Source organism: Monodelphis domestica, chromosome 1 (assembly GCF_027887165.1).
Source record: "Monodelphis domestica isolate mMonDom1 chromosome 1, mMonDom1.pri, whole genome shotgun sequence".
Taxonomy (NCBI): Eukaryota; Metazoa; Chordata; class Mammalia; order Didelphimorphia; family Didelphidae; genus Monodelphis; species Monodelphis domestica.
This window is the reverse complement of record NC_077227.1, coordinates 709,051,256-709,077,201: the sequence shown is the minus strand read 5'-3', so window position 1 is coordinate 709,077,201 and position 25,946 is coordinate 709,051,256. Positions and strand designations below refer to the sequence as shown.

Below are 25,946 nucleotides of genomic sequence, written 5' to 3'. Positions count from 1 at the left end.
ATGGTGGCCAAGTCAGTTTGCCTGTCTGTAGAATGGGGGTAATAACGGCGCGCGCACGCGCATACACACCACATATACACAAGTGCTTTTACAAATCTGAATTTCCCACTTAAATCATGGGCAGCACCAGCTCTTATTGTAGGTCAGCCAACTCTTAGTAAGCGCCTGCTGTATGCATGCCGGGCTCTGGGAACGAAACGACCCTGTAGCCGCCCCCCGACAATTTAGAGGGGGGGTGTCTCTCGGAGCCAGCTGCCACGCGGAGTGGGGATCCTTCTCCCCAACAAAGAGGCAGGGGTCGTTCCCTGCCCCAGTCCATCCCCTCAAACTCACCACCGTCGGCCTCCGGGTTCCGGGCTCCGGCCTCCAGCCCAGCGTCTCGGACTATAGTGCGCTCCCCTCCCCACCCGGCCTCGACCTCGCACCACGTGCGCGCGCTTTGACCCCGGAAGTAGTCGCCAACCCCACGGAGCCGGAAGTGCGCAGACAGTGTTAGCGGCGGCGGACGGCGGCGGCGGGAGGTTCGGTTGTCGCCCGTTGGCCGCGAGGCGCCGCGTTCGGCGGCCGCCATTGCAGGTCAGGCCCCGGGCGGGGAGTGCGGGAGGGGGAGCGGAAGGGGCCCGGGAGGCGAGGGCCGGGACTCGGTGGGACGCGGCGGCGGGAGGGCGAGAAGGAGGGAGCTGGCGGCCCAGGGAGGAAGGACGGCGCGGGAAGAAGAATGGCGGGCTCGGGGACGGCGACGGGAGGGGCTGAACCTGAGAGGAGGGAGCGGGAGCGAGCGCGGGCGGTCAGGCGGGGGAGGGAGAAGGAAGCGAGAACGAGCGCGGGCGGGCGGCCGGGGGCGAGCATAGCCGAGCCGGAGCCGGAGCGGGGGCGGGAGTGGATTGGGGCGGGCTCCAGTACTTGGGAGCGAGAAGGGGCTCGGAGGCGGTAGCACGCGGGGCCGGGGCGGATGCATGAAGGGGCCCGAGGCCGCGGCAGAGGCGGAGGCAAAGGTGGCCCGGGGGTTGGCGCTGGGCGGGCTGGAGAGCGGCACGTGGGTCGGGGGAAGATGAGTATGTGGGGGGCAGGAGCGGGCTGGAGTGGAAGCCCGGCGGTGTGGTCGAGGAGGAGGAAGGAATGTGGAAGGGACTGGGAACTTGGATGGAGAAGGGATCCAGGAAGTGGAAGGGGACCATTTGGAGGGATCCCAGGAAGAGGAAGAAGAGAGGGAGGAGAGTGGACTCAGGAAGTGGAGGGAAAGGGAGGAGACGGGGGCGGAGACGGGGGCGGGGGAGAAGCTGGCTGGAGGAGCGGGAACCTCTGGGCTAGAGTGGGGTGCGGGGCCGGGGTCCAACATGGAGGGGGAGGGGCGGGGGAGAAGATAGGTGGGGGGTGGGGTGGGGGGACGACCCTGGGAGGGCGAATAGGGACCCGATGGAGAAGAAATCTTTCTCTGAGAAGGATATTACGGGTTGGGGAGAAATGCATTAAAGGAATCTTGAGAGAGGAAAAGAGGGCCAAGGACACAGGGTTTGTCTGAGTAGTGGAGGATTTGGACAGATCGACAGAAGCAAGTTTGCCAGCAAGCATCTATCTGCAAATACCAGTAGTTGATCGTGTGGAGGAGCGGGATCCTAAATATCCCTGAAGTGTGCTGTGAAAGTAACACGTGTATACATAGTTTCCACACACATTTTTGAAACCATCCCTCCCTGATGAAAAGTTCAGAAACATTCAGTTCTACATGCACATCACAGCCCTTATGGGGGGAGGGGGGACAGGGTCTGTCCATTCGAATGGAAGAAGCATGGCTAGAACTCCCATATATAAGCCTGTCAGTAGACAGGATGCCTTTTGATCCCCAGGCAGCCTGGTTCCAGTCACCATACCATGAAAACACTTAATAAAAAGATTTCATCTCCCTTTCATCTGTATTTTTAAAATCACATTAATTGTTCGTTTTTGGAGGAAAACACAGAAAATTTCATTTTCAGAATAGAAATTGTCCATCCCAATCTTATTTTGTGAATCAGACTGGTGGTAAACCAATTTTCTTTTGCTCCTGTCATTTCTTAGGGGCTATGTAGTTTTGAACCCTTTCATTTTATTACTGAGGAAGCTGAGACACATCCCACCTACCCCCAAATTAAATAACTTTTACAAGGTTACATGGGTAGAAAGATGAAAAGGTGAGATTAAAGCCTAAACCCTCTGACTAAATCCAGCACTCTTCCATTTATATAATGTTCTGAAGCTACTTTGAAAATGGTACCCATTAAAATGAAATAGTTATAAAGTTCTAAGCAAAGTGCCTTGCATATAGTAAGCACTAAATGTTAGCTATTGTTATTTTAAGGAAATTTCTAGAGTAGTACAGAAAGCTATTAAGATTAAATTAACTTGGATCTTCAAGTAAAAGTTAAAGATGAAGCCAATATAAATTAAGTTCTATTTCTTTCTATACTATAAAACTGGCACTAGATACATTCTCAGCTAAAGTTTTGTATCACAAACTTTGTAGGGAAAGTTTTGGAAAGAGTTGAAAAAATTAACTTTAAAAATTAAATAATTGAAATTTAAAGCTGGTATTAAGAAAAGGGAAGCCTAAGATCATAAAGTGAATTGAAGGATCATCATTTGAATGAATAAGTGAAATATCCACAAAGTATTCCTTTTTAAAAATTTTTGGCTTTTATATTTACACAAAACCATTGGCTAGGAGTTAAGTAGTCCTTCAGGCTTTACGAATAGCACCTTTTTCTCCAGGGAGTTACTTAAGTATATGATACTTTTTTTGACATGAGCATCATTTTATTTTTTAGTACTAATTTTCAAAATTAGAAATCTGAAGTTTAGTGAGACTAAGAGACTTGCCTAAAATCAAAGGTAACCAATAAACCAATTTCATTTTAAGTCCATCTTGTCCTAACAAAAGTATGTATTTTAGATTGAATGCTTCAGTCTTTGGGAATATGCTAGTGTGAAACCAGTTTCTAGGATAACCCCTTTCCTAAAGATTTTTTAAATGGGATATGCAGTTTTTCAGGATCTAAAGTACCAAGAAGGGTTCAGTATTTTAGGGAACTACAGCTAGGTCCTGATTAGTGTAAAGAATGAATCCCCTAAAGTGATGGCATATATTCAAATTCACAGTATTTGAAGTTATATTATGTAAAATAATTGTGTAGGATTTTTTTCCTCAGCCAACTGACATCCTTGTGAAAATCAGTTAATCCTACTTGGACATTAATTCCTCATAGTCATATTCTTGCAGATTTTTTTTGTTCCTCTCCCACAACATAGTATCTTGTTTTCACTGCAGTGCCTTAGGTGCTCAATCAGTTTATGAATGAATGCCATTAGGATAAAGTTGTTTATAAAGCATATTGATATTTTAAATATTAGAAGTAAAGTTACCAAGAAATGAAAAAGCATTTTCTCCAAAGTATAAATCCAGTCATTAACCTTACCCAATACACCCCAAACCTTTTTAAAACAGCAGTTTTTCTAACTACCTCTTGTTATTCAATACACTTTCACCTCACCAGAGCTGGATTACTTTTGTGGATTTGAATATTTTTGTTAATGGCTCAAGGTCTAAAATTAAGTCATAATCTTATCAAAATTCAATTCTCTAGGACAGTTCAGTGGATAGTTAGGCCTGAAACTTGGGAGGACCTTTCTCAAATCTGGCCTGAAACACTTCCTATCTCTGTGACCCTGGGCAAGTCATGTAACCTCAATTGCCTAGCCTTTGTTCTTCTGTCTTAGAATTCTTAACAGAAAGTAAGTTTAAAAAGTGAATTGCCACTTCTAAATGACATTAGATTTATGTTTCCTAGTTAACTTGTAGGAAAAAACTGAAGTGAATTTGAGGAGCACTTCCATTGACCTGCATTTAATTCATTTTGCATAACAATGGATCTATATAGTTTATAATTCAAAATCTGCCTTTGAAATATTACTTCAGTACTGTCAAATTTTTAGTTTCAAAGGCTTGACCTAGGTATTTTCCCAGATTGTATAATGCTTGAATTATAAGTAGTTTGTGACTTGGAAGTCTTTTTGTCATAGTTTTCATTGTGAATGCTTTTTGTTTTAACAAGATTTGGTCTATGCTCTAATCTCTGTGCCTTTTTTCTTTAGCAAAAAAATGCCTTAATATCACATTCCCTTTAAACTCACTTTCTAGAGAGGCATAGATTGGAACCTCTTTGTTCTTCAGCATCCCCCTACCATTATACTCCAAACACTAGACTAAGTAAAATGAGCCCTAATCTTTTGGCCTACCCAACCCCTAAAAAATAGACACCTGAAGTAGCAGTAACAGACATCAAAAAGCAAGAAAGAATAGATAGCATACAGTTTTATGATAAGAGATATCTGTATTCTGAGGCAGAGTCAAGATATTTCTTTGCCAGTTAACTGTAAACTATATGGTCTATTATTCTGGGGAATAGACCATATACCCCCAAATATTACCAAATCAGGTTTGTTATTCAATAGCTTCTGATCTTTTCTAAAATAATACCTGACAGATGCTTAAATACCCAAGCTGAGTGTAAGTTTTTAGTAATATTAATTTTGCAGGAGCATATGCTAAGAAGATTATGTATGAAGTCATGAGATAAGGGCTAAACCTGGCTATGGTCTTGGAGAGAAAAATTAGAACGTAATTGGGAAAATAGCATACTATTATAATCTATTTGTATAATCTTGGGTAAATCATTAAATCTGTGAACCTCAAGTTCTTCATCTATACAAGGAAAAAATTACTTAGATGATCTCTGAAATCAGAGGATCATCAAAATGCTCTTTTCTGGACCCAAATCCTATGATTCCTTTTGCTTTCTTTAGTGTACAAATGTAATGTGTGAAGTTAGCCTTTCAGAACAGATATCTGAATTATTTCTGTGCTCTATTCTCAGTTTATGCTTGCTAGCCAATAATTTGAAGTTCTTATTGCCTTTCCACCCCATTTCATTTAGTGACTAATGAGGAAATCCACATCCCCCCCCCCCCAAAAAAATGTTATAAATTATTCTTCCTGGGTTGCTGTTCTTTGCCAGGAAGCTGGTGGGAGTACCTTATATCTTATCCATAATCTAATTAAATATGTATATTTGCCCTTGGGGGTTGATTTTTATTCTATTAGGACCCCTTTGATTCTTTAATTAGAAACCAACCCCTTCCCCATTGATTTTCTAATATAATTGGTGACCACATCTGAGCCCAAAATCTAGTCATGTGGCACAGTAAAGACTTTTATCATCATTGTCAAGTAATTGACTTTGAAATCAGTACATGCCAGAAATCTGAGACATATAGTTGCTTTATTTGGCCACAAAGAACAAAATGTTAGATGCTGCTTTTTGAATTAAAAAGCTTAGTAGAATGTTAAGACAAAAGGTACTGTTGCTTCACCTCCAGAGTACTCTGCTGCTTCTCTGCAGCCATCTGCTTTCTTATACTATGACATACTCATCTAGGTAGAAAAATCACATCTTCAGTCGTAAAGTTTCTAGCCACTAGGTGGCGAAGTGGATAGAGTTCTAGTCTAAAGCCATTTAACTTCTGATTAAAATTAGTTCTCATTTGTAAAATGGAGATAACAGAACCTGCCACAGGGCTATTGTGAGGATCAAATGACATAATATTTGTAAAGCTCTTTGCAAACATAGCAAGTGGTATATAATGCCATCTATTAACTACCTCTTCTAAGTCTAGACCCAAAACCTTTAGATCCCACTCCCCACCCCACATTTAGGCTTTCCAGCTTTTTAGTCTGCTTTTAATTTGTGATTAAAATTTTCCTATTTCCACAAATGTAAGTGTTAATTTTTTTTTAATTTATAGAAATGTGTTTTTTCTGTGGAAATAGTGAGTTGCTTTTCAAACCCAGAAATCTTTCTTTTTAAGTATATTACTGATACCTTCTTGTCTGATTAACTAACTGCCTTATAGCTTCTTGGGTTGAATTACATCTTATTCTTCAGAAACTCTAGTTTAGTTTTAAGTTCCAATCAGATTCTCTAATGTGGTAGAATAAAAAGAAAGATGGACTGGAATTCAGAAACCTGGGTTTGAATTTGAACACTTAAAAAAAAATTAACCTCAATCTCAAATTTTCTAATATGTTAAATGAGGACAATGCTTACACTGTCTTGTCTGCAGGATTTTTAGAAACCATGCACCATTATATTCTTGTTATTTTTTCCCATTGTACTTTTGACTGACTCTAATTTGTGTTTAATATCTTGCCATTAATAATTCTTTTACATGGTCCTTTTTTCCTCCTGATGTTTGTAACCTAGAAGTATAGTGAAATTTTATGATTATTTCAGTTTTGTGTATTTTCTCATGAGTTTTGTAAATAAACGTTTTAAGCTCTTAGAAGTCCATGCTTAAAAGTTTTTTTTTTAATCTTCAAAGAAACAGGCCTAGTAAGGTAAATAAATCTTCCATGTGTTATGATCAGGACATGCATTTCAAAAAAATGTAATTTAGTCTTTATCCCATTTAACCTTCCTCTTGAACAGTACTTGAATTTGCCACAAGATGACACTGTTGTATAAGACAAATCTTAGTACAGTCTGTATGCTTTTTCCCTTGTCTGGGATGTGATATGGACTTTAGTTGGAATGAATACCTAAAACATTTGCCAGAAAGTTTCAAATGAAGCTATGGCCATTTTATTGCCATAGCTTTTGTTGGAGACATTTTGTTTTTTAAAGTAATCCATGGGTGGGGGCAACTGGGTGGCTTAGTAGATCAAGTCAGACCTAGAGACCAGAGGTCATGGGTTGCAAATCTGGCCTCAGATATTTACTAGCTGTGTGGCCCTGGGGAAGTCACTTAACTCCAATTGTTTAGCTCTTAGGCAGTATTGATTCTAATACTGAAGGTAAAGGGGGGGGGGGGGTGTTTGATCTATGGTGATTGGGCAGGGAAAGAGAGTTAATGAAGTTTATATCATATCCCCGGAAAAAAGCTATCTTGAAGTTATTTTTTTTTTAATCCTGTTTAGCAAAGAAGAAAACATTGAGCTGACCTTATATAATTGTTTTTCCTTTTTCTTCTTAGCTTGTCTTCAGTTGGCTTTCCTAAGCGAAAAAACCGATGGTGCAAATTGTGGTTTCCAGGTGAGTGAAAACATCTTGGTACCTTTTTTCATTGTAGGGTAAATAGTTGGGGTTGGATAGGTTTGATGTTTTTCTGAAAGAGCTAAGATCCCAGAGTGCATCTGTGCAGATCCTTGCATTTCAACCTTTAGTTCAGTGCCTAACACTACCCACTTTCCAATAAACTTGATAAAAAAGAATGGCTGAGCCTTTTATGGGTGGTATAATGTCCATCCTTCACCCCTCAAAAATATTGTAACCACCAGCCCTTTGCTTGCAGTGCTGGGGCTGGAGGCTTGGCAGAATGGGTGCTGATGGAGCTACAGGGGGAGATCGAGGCTCGCTACAGCACTGGATTAGCTGGAAACCTCCTGGGAGACCTACATTACACCACCGAGGTGAGGGGGCTTTCCTTATCTGCCTAACGCCTCAGAAAACAAGCCACAGTAAGGTGGCCCTCCCAGAACCCGGAGTGGGGACTGCCCTAAGGTTTGTTATGTGAGGTCTGACTAATGTCCTCAGGAATCCAGTCATGCTCCTCCCCTACCTCTGAAACATCAGAGAAATTTTACTTTGGGGTAACTGGAGACATTGTATTTCTAAAGATGGAAAATTTATTTTTCTTGGTGACTGGGAAATGCACAGGGGGAGGGTTAGCAAATCTCAGTCATGATGCAGTGAGAAATGTCAAGGAGTAAGGCGAAAGACCTGAACAGATTGATGGGGATGCCTGAGTGTTTTATATTGCTCTGAACCTCAGGTATCTTGTTTTTGTTTTTGTTTTCCTTAAAGGGAATTCCTGTGCTGATTGTGGGGCATCATATCCTATATGGGAAAATTATCCGTTTGGAGAAGCCATTTGCTGTCCTGGTAAAAAGTGGTTCTGGGGAACAGGAATGTGATGAAAGTGGCAGACAGACAGGAACTCGGTACCTAGTGAAAGCTCTAATAAAGAACAAGATTCTCTTCAAAACTCGCCCAAAACCCATTATCACCAACGTTCCCAAGAAAGTATGAAAGAACCAAGGATTTTTTCTAGAGAGCGGCCAACTCCCTGGACTCGTGCCCCATTCCCACCCCGAGGACGGATAGATGGTACTCTTGGTTCACCGATGGCTCCTGTTTTGAATGCAGGCAACACAATGGGGGTAAACCCTGATCCTTTTCTAATAGCCAGTGTTCTTGGTGGAAATCTGACTCGGTTCCCAACTGGCCCCCTTGCCAGAAATCCAGCTCCTTTTCCAAAGCCATCTGGCTCATTGGCTTCATGTCCGCCTTCCTTCCCAGCTGGTGCCCGTGACTCAAACGTGGTTCCTTTTCCAAGGGGGATGAATCCTCCAAGCACAAGCTCAGTTCCTTTCCCAAGGTCAGGTGGCCCACTTGGTTCAGGTCTAAATCCTAGAGCAGGTATTGGCACTGGAACTGGTCCTATGTCTAACCCTAGACCGAGTGGGCTCACAAACACAGGTCCTATGCCTAATCCTAGGCCAGGTGGACTCCCCAGTGCAGGCCCTATGTCTAACCCAAGAGCAAGTGGTCTTCTGGGTGCAGGTCTTGATCCCAGAACAGGTGGTCTGGGCACAGGTCCTGGTCCTGACTTGAGGACAGCAGGTTCACTAGGCACAGGTCTTGGCCCAAACCTAAGGACTGGTGGCCATATGGGCACAGGCTCTGGTCCTGACCCTAGAGGAAGTGGGTTCTTGGGTACTACTGGCCTTGGTCCTAATTCTAGAATGGGTGGCCTGGGTGCAGGTGGCCTAGGAGCAGGTGGCATGGGCATGAGTGGCTTGGGAGCAGGTGCTGTTGGCACAGGCGGCCTGGGAGCAGGCAGTATTGGCACAGGCAGTCTGGGCTCAGGCGGCTTAGGCGTAGGTGGCCTTGGAGCAGGTGGCCTGGGGGCAGGAGGCCTGGGTGCAGGTGGCCTTGGAGCAGGTGGCCTGGGTGCAGGACCAGGTCTCAACCTAAGGACCAGTGGTCTTTCAAACACAGGGCATGTTCCTGATCCCAGGGCAAGTGGATTTCTGGGCACAGGCCTTGGTCCTAACTCTAGAGTTGGTAGCCTAGGCGCTGGTACAGGTCCTGGTCTTGGTCCCAACCCAAGAGCAGGTGTCCCAGGACCAGGCCCTGGTCTTAACCCAAGAGTAGGCCTGGGAACAGGCCAGGGCCCTAATCTGGATCCCAGGGCAAATGCTCTCTTGGGATCAGGGGCTGGTCCCAATTTGAGAGCTGCTGGTCTCATGGGCACAGGATCTGGGCTTGATTTGAGAACATCTGGATCTCTAGGTATGGATCTTGCTCCCATTTTAAGAGCAGCTGGCCTTCTTGGAGCAAATTCAGCTTCTTTCTCACAATCATCTGGAAATATGGGTCCAAATCCATCTTCCATGACAAGAGCAACAGGTCCTATAGGTCACAACTCAGGTCCTGGCTCTAGAATAGTTGGCCTTCCAGGTCCAAATTCCTCTCCTATGCCAAGGGCTACTGGTCCCTTAGGTCCTAATTCAGCTCCTTTCTCAAGGCCGACTGGCCCCTTGGGTGTAAACTCGGCTCCCTTTCCAAGGGGGACAAATCCTGCAGGCTTGAACCCAGCTACGTTTTCCCAGGCAACCAGCTCACTCAATTCAAACCCACCTACCTTTCCACGTTCTGCTGGTCTTCAGGCTACCAGTACAGCAATTTTTCCAAGGTCATCTGGTCCCCTGGGCCCAAACCCAGCTAACTTCCCAAGATCAGTTGGACTGCAAGGCCCAAGTCCAGCTACTTTCCCAAGATCCACTGGCCCACTAGGTCCTAGTCAAGTCCCATTTCCCAGGTCTGCTGCTGGTTCACTAGGTCCCACACCAGCAAGTGCCCCAGGCATAAACCCAGCTCCTTTTCCAAGGCCATCTGGTCCCCTGGGTATAAACCCATCTTTTCCTAGGGTCAATGGCCCCATATTAAAGACTGTGGTACCATTTCCTAGGAGTGGAAGCCTTTCCGGCCCCAGCCCAAATGCTTTTCCTAGACCAGGAGGCCCATTGGCTGCAATGTACTCAAATGGAATGCTGCCACCTTAGAGATTGCTACCCTCCCGCCTAGGCTACATTGGCTATAAGGTACCATGGCTCTGGGCAAGATGGAAAGAGCTGTGACCTAAAGGCCAGACCAGACTGTGGCATGACTTGATGGCCATTTCTTTCCACGGCTCATTTCTCCAATGAAGATGGAATCTTCGTTTTGCTTGTGACACAAGGACTCTGGCAGGCAAGCAAGCCCAAGCCTAAGGATGGGGAGAAGACTCCCAGTGTCCTGGAGCCTGTGGTGCTTTCTCACTGCTTTGTGCCGAGTTCTCTCTTTCTTACTCATTTCTTGGATTGTTCTCCTGGACTTTTCCTCAGGGATGCATAGGCCTGCCAGTCCCAGCTCATTCTGTACTACCATCTTTTCCCTACCAGAGAAACCCAGGTAGCTGCTTTTGTTGTGTTCCAGTTTCAAACATTACTCAGTAACTTTGTAAAGAGCAGCTCTGACTGAATAGTCCTTTCCAGTTCTAAGTAAAGCTTATTTCTTTATGCCACAAACTGGACATCAGCCACCTCTGGAATTCATGGGAGGCTAAAGTTGTGAAGCAGCCTCTCGCCTGCCCTTCTTGCTACTGTTACTCCCAATCAAAGAACCTCAAGATTTTGAATTGATGTTGGCTCTGGGACCTGGGGGTGGGGGGGGATGGGACGTAAAGGGGAGGGGGAGGGGAATAATCACTGCTTTTCAGCCTGCTATGAAGGCATTGTTGGTGTTTCATTCTACAATATATCATTTCTTACTGTTTCTTTAATAAATGGGATGGGAGGTTGCCGATTTTGAGCATTTTGTTACCTGGCACGGGGGAAGGAACCTCACCCATGAGGTTTTGTTTTCGCTGAAGTTGGTCATACATTCTCTTCTGTATAGCTGGTCTAGCTGCTTTTGCTACTGTAGGTATAAGAAAGCTTAAGCTTGTGTTCCCAACTAGGACTTTCTGATCATTCACCAAGGATTTTGACCCGAATTACAACGTGATTTAGGATCCCACATGTACATAATCTCTTAATCTCTTTAATTTTGTCCAGAGCTAAATGCATAATCACCTTTGACGGTTTTTGTCACTTAAATTGAGTTTCTGTTGGAAATTACCTGGGAAAGTGATTGGATGGCAAATAAACCAGAGAGAGAGATGGAAATTACATTTCAATTCTTACTCGCTTAAAGAGCCAAGCAGTATTGAGCATAGTGAACTCTTTACTTGGGACACCTGATTTATTGGTGCTTTATGAGAAATGATGGCCATGCTACGTGATATAGAGTGGTATATTACCTGATATACCTATGGCTTGTAGGCCTATCTCAGCTTTAGGGTTTGGCATTCCCCGGTAGACATCTAAGTTTTCACACTGAATAGCAAGAAAGGGATGGATGAGAGCCCTGAGAAAACACCAAGACTACTGTTCTTGTGTGCAAATTTCTTTATTTGACAAATACATCATAGTATAAAAAATTTGGCCTTTCTGAAAAGTGAAAAAAATGCAGGTAAAAAATAAATAATTTACAAATCATCATAGAAATAAGTAAATACAAAAGATCAGAAAAACCCTAAATTCCTCATTAAAATGAGATTTAAGAGAAAAACCAAATGTTTTCATTAATATAAAGTCTCTTCCCTTACATGAAATAGGGATAAAGCAGATGTTTGGTTTTGTGTGTTTTACAGAAAATATAAAAAAATAACTTAGAAAAACCAGTCGAGGTTGAAAGTTGTAAGCTCACTTATCTGCCTTGACTCCCTTTCCACCTGGGAGAGTGATGACAGTAGCAAGGTTAGAGGAACTCTTATAACAGGACAGCTAGGAAAGACCTATTCCTTCCTTAACCATCTCTTAAGTAAATTTGAGAAAAGTAAGCCCTTAGTTAAGTCTGAACCCTAAAGCCATTGCCTCTGGCCTCTTCTTCATCTTTGATGAGCTGATCTGGTGTTAGCAGCTCCTGCCAGTAAGTGTAGGGTCTCTAATGGAGCCACTTCTGTCAGCACCCTGAAGACACAAACTCATTTGGAAAGAAAAGCACCTTAAGTTGACCCAGTTGCCATTTAACACATCTCATTCCCTTGCAGGAAGCAACAGGTGGTTTAGACTTTTTTTCTTAGTCATCTTCCTTTTGATTGTTCGTGTTGGTTTAGTAGTGAAGAATAAGTTCAGCAACACTACCATGGTCTTACCAAACATGGATACTCAAGCCAGAGATGAAATAAAGGTCTGTGTTAAACCCAAGAATTGAGAATAGACTGCTGATGGTGATTTTGCCAATGAGATGAGACTAGAACTGTAGAAACTGGAAACACCCTGTTTCCTAGTTTTATATTGCCTAGAAATAAGCAAAACTAATATAAGGCTGAAGGTTTTCAAACTTTGCTATGAGAAAGCTGAAAAAATACTTGGGGTGGGGGTGGGGGATAGGATGGAGAAACCTATTAGTGGAGGCATAATTGACATCTAAGAGACAAGATTTGGACCTGTAAACTAATCTGTTGATTGGTAGAATCCAGATAGCAGGTTATGGATAACAGGAGTGTGGAGTTCATGTAAAATAAGCAATAGCTTGTTGTAATCAACCTGAAATTCAAATCTAAGCAGCTTCATAAATATTACTACCTGTCCCTAGTCACCCCTAACAATTAACAACCAGTCTTGGGCAGACTCACCTGCCATCTGAAAGGAGAGAGAAGTGGTTCAGTTAGAAAGTTGTGACCCATCACAGATCTAGATGACTTCTGAACCGTAGGCTTTAAATGGTTGTTATAATTTCTGAAGTTCTTGCACTTGGAAAAAGGAAAAAATGGAAGTTGTGATAGCTCAGGACTTGAGTAAAGGGACCTGAAGTGCCTAAATCCCCAGTTCCTTTCCAAGTTTGGCTACTGGCTAAAGCCTCATCTCAGAGACCATAGATTGACCAATAAGAGCCAGCAATGACCTAGACATCAAAAAAGCAACAAAGGATCACATTTATACAACTAAAGCTGGACCAGCCCTAATCTCAAACTCTTTAACTTTCCATCCATTCCATCCCTAGAATTTACTACGGGCTGTAGCATATTAAAACAACAGGTGATTTACATGCATACTCTCTTCTCTCTGGTATGAATTCTCCTTTAACTGCTACCGGAAACTTTTAATCCCTGCCGGTTTGGTTTACTCCTTTGGTGTTAAGGAACACTTAAGGGTCTTCAAACTAAAGCACCATCCTCAGATTCTGTATCCCGATTCCTAGAGGCCAGCCTATATCTTCAGGGCCATATTATTGCTGTGGTGTTAGACTGAGCTGACCCAGCTCTTCCATTTGCCCATGACTGGTTTGCCTTCAGGCAGGGCTAGCTTACTCACCAAGAAGTTACTACTAAATGGAAGCTATCCTCAAATGTGCATAGCACACTCTGCCCAGGTTTACACTCAGGCCTCAAGAAAGAAAACAGCCTTCCCCAGAGTCCACTGCTTTCATGCAGAGGCAGGAAACATGGCCACTGAGCCTCAGTGTCCAAGGAACCTGATAACGGTTTCATTCGAATCCATGGTCTGTGTCATTGGACTGGTGCTCCAAAGCCACACTGCAGGTCAAACTCCTTTGCACTGAAACTTGTCCTTTGGACAACAGTTAAGAAAACAAGGACACAGCACTCCCTCCCTCCCGCCCACCCCACTTCCTTTTCTCAAACTGGTAGGAGTCAAGTTTACCCCTTCCCTACCCTTGCCCATTGCACTTATCCCACATTGCTCAAAGAGCTACCCTTGCTGGTCACACCTCAGCAAATGCCAAGCTGTATTGCTCAGGCTTTCTTCCACAACGTCGGGCAATAATGGCCAAGTATAGCATAAGGAGTGCAACCCAATAGCAGGCATATAAGATGGCCCCAGAGACTAGGAAGGCCAGCTCTGTCTCACTGAAAAGGTCCTGGCAATAAGCTGTGTAAGCCAGCCCTCCCAGAAGGACTGCTACCCAAATGGACACAGGGATGAGGCCAATAAAATTCACCACAATAGTTTTTCTGCCTGAAGTGCCCCACCCAGACTTGTTGATGGTGGCAATGGCAAAGATCTTGGCTGGCAGGAGGCTGGACATGTAAAGGAGAGAGTAAAGGGACATGAATATCATTTCTGCATTGCCTCGAAGGAAGCAAGCATAAGTAGCCTTGATGATGCCCACAAGCTGCACTGTTAATAAAAAGAGGAGGATGTTCCAGACACGGCCCCGATAGAACAACTGGATAACAGTAGCAATAAGAAAGAATGGAAAGAAACCTGTCACCACAGACTCGTAGGTCATCCAGAGGTGGTGCTTATGGAACCATAGGGAATTGTAGAGCCACTCCCGGAAGTAAGACTTGCTCCAGCGGGTCTGTTGGTTGAGCCAACGGAGGTACTTTGTAGGGGTCTCTGTGAGGCACTTTGAGCGTGCAGTATACTTAGTCTGGTAGCCAAGGCTCAAAACTCGATTGGTAAGGTGCCGGTCATCCCCAAAACTACACTTGCTGCCCAGGAATTTCTGGTGGTACCAGTCTTCTAGAAACTGCTGAAGAAGGGTGTTCCGATACATGCCCAAGGGCCCACTTATACACTGAACGCAGCCAAAATAGGACTGGCAGGCCCTTTCCACATTGAAGGCCATCCAGTACCGAACACTACTCAAGAAAGAGATCCAGGAGTCATACTTGTTGAGAATCTAAAAAGAAACCAAAGAACATTGTTAGCTTCATCAATACACTCTTCATTTCTCTGCCAACTTGAGACAACAAACAAAAGCATCTGGATCTTTCTGTTATTCAGTGGTTCTCTAGTCCAAAGCATCTGTAAGTGTCACATGGAACAGCATATTGCTAAAGGGCTACTTTGGTTCCTAAGGAGAATTTCTAGCAGCCAGTTTGGGGTTTGCTAGTGTAGAAGGAAAATTTCAGGGTAGCAGGAAACAGTCAAGTTCCTAGGCACCCAATTCCAATTTTGCACTGCTGTTTGCCACTATTTGCTAACTTCAAACTGATTCAGCACCTGAACCTTATGATAGTAAATCGTGGTTGTAACAGACTAGAAAAGAAAGGCTATTCTTGGGGCCTAGAATGTTCTCCTTCCTCCTGGCTTCCTTCAAGTTCTAGCTAAAATCCCATTTTTTACAGGAAGTTTTTATTGATCCTCCTTAATTGCTAGTGTCTTCCTTTTAGATTATCTCCCTTTTATCTCATCTACATCTTGCTTGCACATCATTGTTTACATGCTGTCTCTACTATTAGATGGTGAGCTCCTATTTTATCATGCATTAAATCCCCAGTACTTCAGTTCAGGACTTGGCACACAATAGGTCTTTAATAAATGTTAATTGACTGGCATATCTCCACACCTCTGCCCAAGAAAGAAGCTTCTCTCAGCTTTTCATCTCTTGTAAGAGAATCTCCTTAACTGAATGGTGGATCCCATAGAGGTTTTTAGTCTCCAAAGAGAATTCTGAATTTCTTGAAGAGTTAGTACAAGAGAGTCCCCTCTTCCCCCCCCCCCCCAATTTAAACATTATTTTATTTGGTCATTTTCAAACAATATTCCTTGGAAACAAAGATCCTTTTCTTTTCCTCCCCCCCTCCCACAGTCCCTCCCCTAGCCAACGCACAATTCCACTGGGTATCACATGTGTCCTTGATTCAAACCCATTTCCATGTTGTTGGTATTTGTATTAGGGTGTTCATTTAGAGTCTCTCCTCATTCATGACCCTTCCACCCCAAGAGAGTCCCCTCTTAAAAAGTAGCCACTGACATTGGAGGACCTGATAGCTTGTCAAGTGGTACAAATTTTCCCCAATGGGGTCCTCCCTATCCAGGGCTTCCAAATCCCATTCTCTTCTCTCCAAAGCAACCCACAAGCCACATGGGAAGAGGGAAAACTTCAATCTCTTGCAATCCCAAGGCTTTACTCTAGGAAGACACAGAGCCACAATGCTCACTCTGGCCACATCAAACTAAAAAGTAGAAATGCCAATAGGCCAGCCCTAGGAAACCCCTAACTATGTCTTACTTGGACATCTCCCCCGACTCCACCCACTTGAGGATCCTCTTCCAGGACTCGAAGCATCTCCACAGTACATGCTGGATCCAGCACTGTGTCTGAGTCACACACCTGCCGGAGTAAAGCACACAGTCAGCACTTCTTAGACCTAGACCAAAGACCCTTGGACCATCTACTACTCTGCATTTCATCACTCCCCAACCTTCCTTGCCTGTACCATTTTACATTTGGGTGAGGGAGACAGTTTAGATAAAAGTTATAGGCCTCACTGGCAATATCTAGTTTCAAATAATTTACCTGATACTGTGAGCAAAGGGTAGAGTGGGGGAGCCTCTACATAGAGAAAGGAGGTAGGGTTGGGATTCTCAGTTACACACCAAGTAGTGAGGATGGGAAGAGCCACCTAGCTCCTAATCAGGAGCCATCTCCAAGGCTATTGGATGGAAACCTTGAAGAAGAGAGGAAATACACCCAGCATGAGAGCTAGTTTTAGCTCCTGTAATCCAGCCCCAATATAGTTAAAATTTCATTTATTTGGGGGAACAGAGGTCTAGGAACAAGTTGTGTGATAGTTGACTGATCTGCTCAATCAATATCTCAGAACCCAAGGAAACTTTGGTGTAAACTCCATTCAGAGTCCAACATTTGAACACATCGAGGTTAGAAGGAAAGTCCAATAAATTTGGCAATGTAGGTAAGCCACTGAGCATAGAGCAACCTGAGCAGAACAAAGAAGATTTCTAGCTACCAATGTAAATTGCCAAGCTTAAACATCTATATGCAGGGGAAGCTTAGAGCTTCTATGAAATTAAGAACTTTTACTAAGCAAAATTCCAGAGAGAGGCAAAGGCTATCAGGTGGAGGGGTTTAGTAGTAGCTTCAGAAGTCCTTGGTAGCTGAGAGACTTGAATGTTCTTTTAGATTTTTTCAGAAAAGAAAAGGTAGCTATGTAATCTCTACTCTTGGGAATAATCCAATGATGGCAAAGGGGAAATAAGACCAAAATCAAGAGATTATTTCTACTCTACCCCAACCTTTGCCTTTTACTCTCGGGTTCTACACTGTGAGAGGGGGACCAGCCAGAGCTGCTGAAGAGCAGCTGCCAGAGCCTTCCCTTGTTATTTCTAAACTGTGCCTATGACAGAAACCCACAAACTTCATCTCTAGACATTAAATTTAGCATCCTCAGAATTAATGAAGGAAAAGCATTTATTAAATGTTAACTTTGTACAAAATATTACCTAAGGCACTGGGAATATTAAGAGAGAAGTGGAGTCCCTGCTCTCTGGAAGCTCCCATACGGGAAGTTTCATCTGTAAATGAGATGAGGAGAAAGGACCACTCAAGTTACAGGAGAGAGCCAGGACCAGGCAAGGGCCAACTAGTCTGGTTCATTTTACCAGCGAGGAAGAGACCAAGGTCCAGGTTAAGTAGGAGCTTATATTTGCTCAAGGTCAAATAGCTCCCTAGAATTCCAAGTTAGATCTATGGTCTAAGTAAAAAACCACTGTCCTCCACATTTAGGTACTTGATAAAACCTACTATTAGTCTGCCACTTCTGCCTCCTCCCAGCTTTCATTGGGTTCATGTCCTTAGGACCAAAGACTGAGACTAGCTCAGTCAATAATCCAGTTGCTGACTTCAAACCTAGTCTCTTCAGAAACAAAATAACACACGTAGCCTACTCAGTTTCAAATAAGAAAGCAGGTTAGGCATGAATGGTTAACTGACACTTGCTTAAAATTTCAAGTCATTCCTCCCAAAATTTGAAGGAAAAAAAATACCTAGAGATAAGTTTGTAAAATTCCATTTCTACCAATTGCTAAAAACTTTCATAATACTAGCTAACATTTATATTTGCTTTTTGTGATAGGTACTGTGATAAGAGCTTCACAGTCATCTCATATAATCCTCATTATAACCCTTGAAGTGGGTACTGTTATTATCCTCATTTTACAGATGGGGAAACTGAGGAAACAAGTTAAATGCCTTGTCCTGGGTCAAGGGTCAGATCTGATCTCAGGTCTTCCTGATTCTGGGCCCAGTGCTCTACCCAGAAGTGTAAGTGCTTACCATTTTATTCTTTGTTCAGCTTGCAATAAGACATACCAACAAACCATAATATATAGCCAATGAGTGGGTTGTGGGAGCTATATTCCAAGCATAGTTTAATTAAAAGGAGTCCAGGGTAATCTACAAATGGGATAGTCTAGAGTAAGCTAACATCAAGCCCCAAGTTCCTGGGGGAAATCACCCAAACTAAGATGAGATTCCCACAATCCTCTTCCCTGAACTTTTAGGATATCTTACCCAGGATTCATTCATTCCTATTTTTCCTTATTCTGCAACTTCAAATGATTTCTCTCTCTGCTCCTACTGTCTCTAAAGGGATTAATTCCTGGATGAATCAGGATATGGATGTAAAAAGCTATTTCTCTGAACTGGATTGTTTTAGAGTTTGTCATGTGGTTTTCTCCCCTTTTGGGAAGAGACATGAATTGAAATCTTGGGTCAGGCTTAAAAGATGCACCTGCTTGAAGTTTACTAACAAACATCACATCCACAATCCATCAGTACCAATTATCCTTTGCTAATTCTGTCTTTAGGTAGTTATCCCACAGCAATAAAATGGAAGGACAATAGACACCTGGACCAGAGCTACTCATTGACCCAACAAAACAAACAGGAAGTGAGATCTCTTTTTAACTATTTTTCTTTAGGGATTATAGGTTTCAAAGAGGGGAGTGACTTTTGTGGACAATAACATGGACCAATATGTACTTCTAAAGAAACTTTCAACCAGAGCAACACTGTTCTATTTGAAATTCTGGGTTCCTGAGCAAAAAATAAATAAAAAGCAGTTCCTATAAAGGGTGCCATGATAAACTACAATTGTGAATTTTTCCAAACCCAGCTTCTCTCCCTAAAATGCAAGGTTTGAGCCCATGAAAATTGAGACTTAGGAGACAAATATTTATAAAGAAAAAAGGGTCTTTGATACAGCCTTCCTTTAGTGATTATTTGCATTATCTAAAACTCTGAATGAGCAAAACCTTGACTTTGTAAATAGAGTCCATCAAAGGAGCCAGGACCCTAACATGACTTCTAGATTATTCTCCAGAACTCTTCAGCTTCAAGTTCCCCAAACTTATAAGGGCTACTGCTAAGCTATTTCTATGTTTGTCACCTTACAGGAAGAGGGTAAGGAACAGTGTTAGATGGTGAAGAAAGGCTCTTCTCCCCATTTAATAGGGAAACATTTAACCACTGTTACTCACCCATTACTAACTGGAAGTAGGCCCACAATTGACTGCCTTCCAATTTAGGCATCTAAGCAAAGGTTTCCTTGAGGTAGGGAGGCCTTATGGGCATGAAGAAACAGAGGGGAAGAATATTGGATCCAGATTTAAATTATCATCTTTGCAATATATTAGCATTTACTAGGTTCCTGCTGTGTGTTGGACCCTGGGAAGCCACTTAACTTGTATGAGAGCCTTAGTTTCTTTATCATTATTAGGAGGGAACTGGACCACATATTCTCTAAGCCCCCCTCCAGCTCTAACTTCTTTGATCCTCTGACCAAGCTACTAGGTGGCACAGGTATAGAGCAATGGAGTTAGTGTTCGAAGATCTGAGTTCAAATCTTCATTCCCATTTATTGGCCATATGCCCCTGGGCAGGAGATGGAGGCTCAGAATGATAAGGGTTTAAGTAGATATTAGATGATTGTGTATTGAGGATGTTGTAGATAGGATTCATAATCAGAGGCAGCTAGGTAATACTGCTGATAAATCATTGGAATCTAGAAGACTTGGGTTCAAACCCAATCTGCCCTTAGGCAAATCACCAAACCTTTCTGCCTCAATTTCCTCAACTGTAAAATGACAATAAGAGCACCTACTTTCCAGGGTTATGAGACTCAAATGCAAGTCTTTGTAAAGCTCTTAGCACAATGCCTGGCATATAGCAGGTGCTATATAAATGCTTGTTTCTCCTTCCCTTCCATCCTTCATTTGTTGTCAGGCAATGGGGTTAGTCCTCCAGGTTTCCCTATACATCCTTTCCCATCTTCCCCTAATCACCCAAACTGGCTTTTAGGGTCTGCCTCCTGACTGCTCCCCTACCTGAATGTAATCCACGGAGTCCCCAAGGGCTTTGAAGGCCGTGTACATCACTTCCCGTTTGCCGCCCCACTTCTGCATGATACAGGAAAAGGTGCTGCCTCGAACCACCTGGTGGACACGGCCCATACCCTCCTTCAAACTGTCCTCTGACTCGCCCTCTCCCACGTCATGGAAGTTGCTCTGCCAGATGTAGCAGCCTGTGTGTTCTGAGCCGAGCACCTCATGGAAGATGTCCAGCATGTAAGTGTCCTCCTGCCTGTTGCCGTCCACCACCATCACCACCTTTAGGTTGGGGAAGGAGATGCGCTGTGCAGACCGGAGGCACTTGCGCAGGTAATCGGGGTCCTCCTGGTAGGCAGCAATGCACAGAGCCACCGACGGGGCCAGCTTCAGGGGTCGCCCTCCTCGACGCATGCGCCGGTGCTCCAAGAAGGCAAAGAGGCTCTGGATGAGGAGGTGCAGGCCCAGGATGGCGCCATAGAGGCCAAAGGAGAGGTAGTGCTTCTCTGTGTGGATGAACTGATAGCCAGTCACGTAGGCAGCCAGGATTCCTCCCAGGACTGCCAGGGCAAAGAGGCTGGTGCCTACTACCCGTAGGGCTGTGCTCAGGTGGACTGGCATCTGTTCAAAGAGAAAAGCAGAATAAAAGTCAATATATATATATATGCACACACACATATATCTTTTCTTTAACCTGGAGCTTCCCATTTTGCCCAGACTGAAAGTGCAACAGCCACTCACAGACCAGCTTTCGGTAGCGATTGGCACAGGAGCTTTACCCTGCTCCCTTTTCAGAGGAGGTTCCCCCTTCCTTAGGGAGCCGGATGGCCCCCATTCCAAGGGGTCCACCATCCTGGTGCCAGACTTGATGTGGCCCCAATTGGCTCCGTGCCCTGAAGGTCAGAACTCCCCAAATGAAACAATCCAGCAGCCTCAGCCTCCCCCAGCAGCAGGGATTACAGAGGTGGCCCTGGTAGGCTACCATAAAGGCTTATTAAGTATTCACTGTGTGCCAGGCATTGTGTGAAGCCCTTGGGATATGGAGCCTCTGCCCCGACAAGTTCACAGTCTACCGATGGAGATAAAAGGCAGCTATCCACAGGGTGAGTGAAAGGTGATCTCAGAAGGAAGGCACCAGCAGAGGAAGATGAAGGACCAGGAAAGGCCTCCTGGCATGCCATAAAAGCATCTCCTGTGTGGGGAGCCCATTGTTGACCAGAGTTGTTGTTTTAGGCACATCAGGCTCTTCTCAACCCCACTGGGGAGGGGTCTTCTTGGCAAAGATTTGCCATTTTCTTCTCTAGCTCTTTTGACATATGAGGAAACGGAGGCAAACAGGGCTTAATGGCTTGCTCAGGGTCATACAGTTTAGGAAGTGTCTGAGGCCAGATTCAAAGTCAGGAAGATGTCTCCGGGCCCAGCACTGTATCCACTGAGCCACCTTAGCTGCCCAAATAGTAGTTGAGAGCATTAACAGGACACGAAAATACGGGCCCCTTTGGCAGCCTTCAGATAACTGGTCTGCTAGCGCTTTGGGATGGAAAGAAATCTCTTGGGGGAGACCAGAGTGAAGAACAAGCTTCTCCACGGGTGGGGGTGGGGAGAGGAGGAGGGCCAAGGAGAAGAGAGAAGTGCCTTGGCTAAGTTCGGGGGAGGGGGGCACAAAGACAGGCAAAAGAGGGTCCCTGGCCCCCGCACCTGGCATGCCAACAGCCCTGGACAAAGTAAGCGGGAGGGAAGCCTGAGAAGGAAGAGGAGTCAGGAAAGTCTTCCCGCACAGGGAGGGATTTTAGCTGGGATCCTTTGTATGAGCAAAAGACCCAGTAAGCGCCTCCATTTCTCACAGCCGTACCAAGAACAGCTCCTCCTGGGGAGGGGATCTTCGAGGTGGTAGGGGGCAAGCCGGCAGGCGGCTGGGGAGGAGGGGAGAGAAAAGCACCCAAGGGTAACAAAGGACAGAAAGAAATGGAGAGAAAGTTTCCCTGCGCCCTTTCACCCTTCCTTTTCCTGAGCAGGGGGTTGAGACCAAGCGGGAAAGTAAACAGGAAAACAGTCCGAGGGAGGGGGGAGGAAATGGATGCTGAGGGCAGGGAGAAGGTGAGCTGTGTGGGAAGCCCTCAAGGAAGCCGGTGGCCCCGGCAACTGCAAGGACAGGAGGAGGGCTGCTGCTGCTGCGGCGCCTCTGAGGAGGCTGCTGCCACTGCAGTGAACACGGGGCTGCCCAGTCCCCGGGCTGGCCCTCTGCTGTTCGCAGCCTTGCCATTCACTCCCTCTCTCCTGGAGAAAATGAAGTGGCTCTAGCTTCCAGCCTGCTTCATGCAGGCAGCCACAGAGGAGCCTGAATCACCCAGCACATCACCATCCCTATCCCAGGAGCTTCCCACCCAAGGATAGCTGGACCCCCCAAAAATTATATGGAGGCCACCAAGCAGCAACAGACAAACTGTTGTTCACGCTGACCCCTATGGGGCTTTTCTTGGAAGAGAAACTGGTCTAGTTGGCCAATTCCTTCTCCTGCTCATTTGACAGATGAGGAAACTGAGGCAAGCCTTGCCTAGAGTCATGCAGGGTCTTTGGTCACATTTGAACTCAGGTCTTCCTGACTCTGGGCCTGCAGGCTGTCTACTTCAAGCCTGGCCTCCTAACCAATAGACCAACCCCAGCACAGCCCATTTCCCGCTTGACTTGATGCAAATCTGCTCCCATCCTGGGAAATCTCCTGGAGAGAAGCGGTCCCAGAAGCCACTTGCCGGTGAATCAGGGCAGCCCAACTCATCCATCCATCCAGGCAGCTGCTTCTAGGAAGGGCAAGACAGCTTCTTGCTTCCTCTGCCCCCTCCTCCACCCTCCAATCCATTCTCATCCCTCAAGAAATAGCTTCATCTAAGGAGCTCTGAGAGCATCTGGGCTTACTTGATCCTCGTGAAGGGGCACCTCGGAGACGGCTCCATTCTCCTCATCCCAAGGAGCGCATTCCCGTACTTTTCCTGCACTCCAAACCCCGACAAGAAGGCAAGGTCTGTGCCACCCCCTAACACTTTCCTATAGCCTGTGCGGCAGGGGCCGGCTCTTATCTGCAGCCGAGAAACTCCCCAACACCAAGGGGCCCCAGCTCTAGAATGCCCCAAATAGGAGGGCCACAGTCTCACCCGTCAGGGGTCACCACGCTGAAGGGATTATCCAGGACACCTGAAAGAGCCCGATTCTCCCGTCCTCAGGGGGCTGCCCTCTGTCTCGGCACTGAACCCGGCACAAATTCACAGGCAATTGTGGGAGAAGGGGCCTGAGAGAACTCGTGGGGTGGGAGAGGACTTTTTAAAAAATGTCCCAACCCGCCCCGGGCAGAATCCATGCTGGACAACCCTTCCCCCAACTAGAGCCCCGTGCTGCCTCAGCCATCCTAAGAGAAGGGAGCGTGCACAAAGAAAAGGGTCAGTTTAAGGAAAGCCCAAACGAGCCCCTTCAGTCCCTACAGCTTTTCCCCAAGTGGCAAAATGCAAACAAAGGCACCACCTTTAAGGTCTCATAAAACCCTTCCTCCTCAAAGGCCTGGGCTAGGAAACGCCGGCCAGGTTTCGTGCCTGCCAAGTTAGGAGGCACGACCTCCAAAAGCTGCCCCCCCCTCTACCTGGTGCCCCCAGCTCCCAAACGACCCCCTTTATAAAGGAACAAGGGAATGCACATGGGATGGGGGGGTGGGGGTGCAACTACTTTCTCCTTCCCTTGCTGGCTCTAGAGCTCTCCAGACTGCAGTTCTGGCACTGCCCAGCCCCTGGCACTGGGGCAGCCCTGACCGATTCAGCCCCGCGATGGCCAGGTACAAACCGCTGCCGCCCGCGGCTCTGCCCCAGGTGCCAAAGCACGCCTCAAGGCATAAGCTCTCCAGTCCCTTTCCGGAGCCCCTCACCCTGGCACGGTCTCCCGAGCTCCGCGTCCGGACCGGCCCCCAGCAAACTTTCCGCGGGCCGGCGGGCGGGAGTGGGGCGGGGCGGACAGGTGCGCCCAGAGCGCTCGGCCCGGCACGGGCCCCACGTGCAGCCGCCGGCCCCGGTCCCAGGCTGTGCCCGGGAGAGGCACTAGCGGGGGGCGGCCGCTGGGGGCTTGGCAGGTGGGGGGCGCCCCAGCCAGCCCGCTTCCCGGCGCCGCCGCCCCCTCTCCTTCTTTGCTTCATTCATTCATTCATTCACAAAACGGGGCTCCGCGAAGGAGGGAGGAGAAGGAGCGAGGAAGAAAGGGAGGAGGGGTCAGTGGGGAGAGGGCTGCGGAGCCGGCGGCGGCGCCGGGAAGACTGAAGATGGCGCAGCCGGGAGCGGCGGGCCCCCTGCAGCGTGGCCCCCCGAGGCGCGGCGTGGCGTGGCCGGAGCTCTCCCCTCCCCCCCGGCAGCCCGGAGCTCACCTTGCGGCCGGCTGCTCAGTCTCCCGGCGGATCAGCGGGGCTGCGGCGGCTGCTCCATGCCCCTCCTCCTGGTCCTCCTCCTTCTCCTCCGCCCCTGCCGCCGCCCGCACACGCCGACTGAGCCGCCCCGCTGGGACGCCGCGCTCTTAAGTACCCAAGGGCGCCCCCGCCGGGAGACGCGCCTGGGGCCGAGGAACTTGGGGAGGGGGCATCCCCGGCGCAGGGACCTGAGGTAGCGGGGGACGAGCCCTGCCCCGCCCCGTCCCGTCCCGGAGCCGGCGGAGCATAGCTAGCATCCAAGCCCCCGACGGCGGCCGCCCTGGTACCCCAAGCGCGGCAGGGGGCACCCCAGCCCTCCCTCCGCTCCTTAGGTCGCGGGGATTTGTGCTGCCGTCAGGTTTCCTCCCCTCTGCTGGCTCCCGGGGGCTGCCCAGTACCTCCTCCGGACACCACGTGAAATGTCCGGGACCAAACCCCGGGCTGCCCAGAGGCCTTTCCACACGCAGGCTCTGCCTCCTCGGCGTCCTGCCCCCTGCCCCAACCTCGCCCAGAAAGATTTGTCTCTCCACGGGAAGCCGAGAGCTCCGCTTCCCTCCCGGGGCTGAGAGGTCCTTCCTGCCTATTCCCCCCCGCCGCCCCCACCTTGGCTTTCCAGAACTCCTTCCTCAGGACGGCGGCTACGGAAGAGCACCCAGATCCTCCCGGGAGATGCTCCTACACACCCCGCTCCAGCCTCTCGCCACCTAGTCCCGAGCATCGCCCAACAAAGACTCACCCCAAAAGGATGAATTGTAAAGTCCGCCCCAAACTTTGGCGGTCTGCGGCACAGTCCTAGCCCAAAGGAACGGAGCGGTGCCCTCCCCGGTTGCAAGAAAAAGGGGGAGTCAGAACGGCCGCGCAGCAGAACCGCGAGACAATAATCAGATTCCCATAACCACTGGGACGAGGGGTGTGATGAACAGAGTCACGGCCGACCCTGTGGAGAACAGTTTGGAAAGTGGCCCAAAAGGCTATCAAGCCGTGCCCAGCCCCTGACTAGGAATGCCGTTCCCAAGGCTGAACCCCAGAGACTGAAGGGAAAGCACCCGTTTGTGCAAAAATATTCCTGGCAGCTCTTTCTGTGGCGGAAAAGAATTGGAAACGGAGGGGCTGGCGGAAGGAGCTGCGGTACAGGAGTATGACGGAATAGTCCTGGGCTGGGAGAGAGGACGGAGGGGCTGAAAACCCTGGCGAGACCGGTATGAACTGATGCAAAGTGAAGAGAGAAGAACC

General features: G+C 46.8%; 4 protein-coding genes across 4 annotated transcripts in view; 2 read left to right on the top strand and 2 right to left on the bottom strand.

Annotated features, from left to right (window-relative positions):
- Positions 1 to 586, bottom strand: part of UTP4 (UTP4 small subunit processome component) — a 30,936-nt gene extending 30,350 nt beyond the window's left edge. Inside the window, exon 1 of the mRNA XM_001366761.4 lies at positions 334 to 586. Coding sequence (XP_001366798.4) covers positions 334 to 571 — 238 coding nt within the window. The 5' untranslated portion in view covers positions 572 to 586. The remainder of the gene's footprint in view (positions 1 to 333) is intronic.
- On the top strand, positions 462 to 10,938 carry CHTF8 (chromosome transmission fidelity factor 8). The gene is made up of 4 exons (XM_001366701.4): positions 462 to 576; positions 7,066 to 7,124; positions 7,384 to 7,501; positions 7,896 to 10,938. Exons 2-4 carry the CDS (start codon positions 7,102 to 7,104, stop codon positions 8,118 to 8,120), a joined length of 366 nt encoding a protein of 121 aa, XP_001366738.1. The 5' UTR covers positions 462 to 576; positions 7,066 to 7,101; the 3' UTR covers positions 8,121 to 10,938.
- On the top strand, positions 8,117 to 10,938 carry DERPC (DERPC proline and glycine rich nuclear protein). The gene has a single exon (XM_056811286.1). The coding sequence runs from the start codon at positions 8,117 to 8,119 to the stop codon at positions 10,157 to 10,159; it is 2,043 nt and encodes a 680-aa protein (XP_056667264.1). The 3' UTR covers positions 10,160 to 10,938.
- A 430-nt stretch (positions 10,939 to 11,368) lies between these two features.
- Positions 11,369 to 25,396, bottom strand: HAS3 (hyaluronan synthase 3). The gene is made up of 4 exons (XM_007477355.3): positions 24,675 to 25,396; positions 20,279 to 20,899; positions 16,164 to 16,265; positions 11,369 to 14,828 (listed from the first exon to the last, which is right to left on the bottom strand). Exons 2-4 carry the CDS (start codon positions 20,897 to 20,899, stop codon positions 13,905 to 13,907), a joined length of 1,647 nt encoding a protein of 548 aa, XP_007477417.1. The 5' UTR covers positions 24,675 to 25,396; the 3' UTR covers positions 11,369 to 13,904.
- Positions 25,397 to 25,946: the final 550 nt, after the last annotated feature.

Excerpts from the sequence above, each read along its gene's own strand:
- CHTF8 (XM_001366701.4), top strand. The coding sequence starts at position 7,102 with ATGGTGCAAATTGTGGTTTCCAG. Across the intron at positions 7,125-7,383 it reads GTGCAAATTGTGGTTTCCAG|TGCTGGGGCTGGAGGCTTGG; the intron begins GTGAGTGAAAAC and ends CTTTGCTTGCAG. Across the intron at positions 7,502-7,895 it reads ACCTACATTACACCACCGAG|GGAATTCCTGTGCTGATTGT; the intron begins GTGAGGGGGCTT and ends TTTTCCTTAAAG.
- DERPC (XM_056811286.1), top strand. The coding sequence starts at position 8,117 with ATGAAAGAACCAAGGATTTTTTCTAGAGAGCGGCCAACTCCCTGGACT.
- HAS3 (XM_007477355.3), bottom strand. The coding sequence starts at position 20,899 with ATGCCAGTCCACCTGAGCACAGCCCTACGGGTAGTAGGCACCAGCCTC. Across the intron at positions 16,266-20,278 it reads ACTCCGTGGATTACATTCAG|GTGTGTGACTCAGACACAGT; the intron begins GTAGGGGAGCAG and ends TTACTCCGGCAG. Across the intron at positions 14,829-16,163 it reads GAGTCGGGGGAGATGTCCAA|ATTCTCAACAAGTATGACTC; the intron begins GTAAGACATAGT and ends GTTTCTTTTTAG.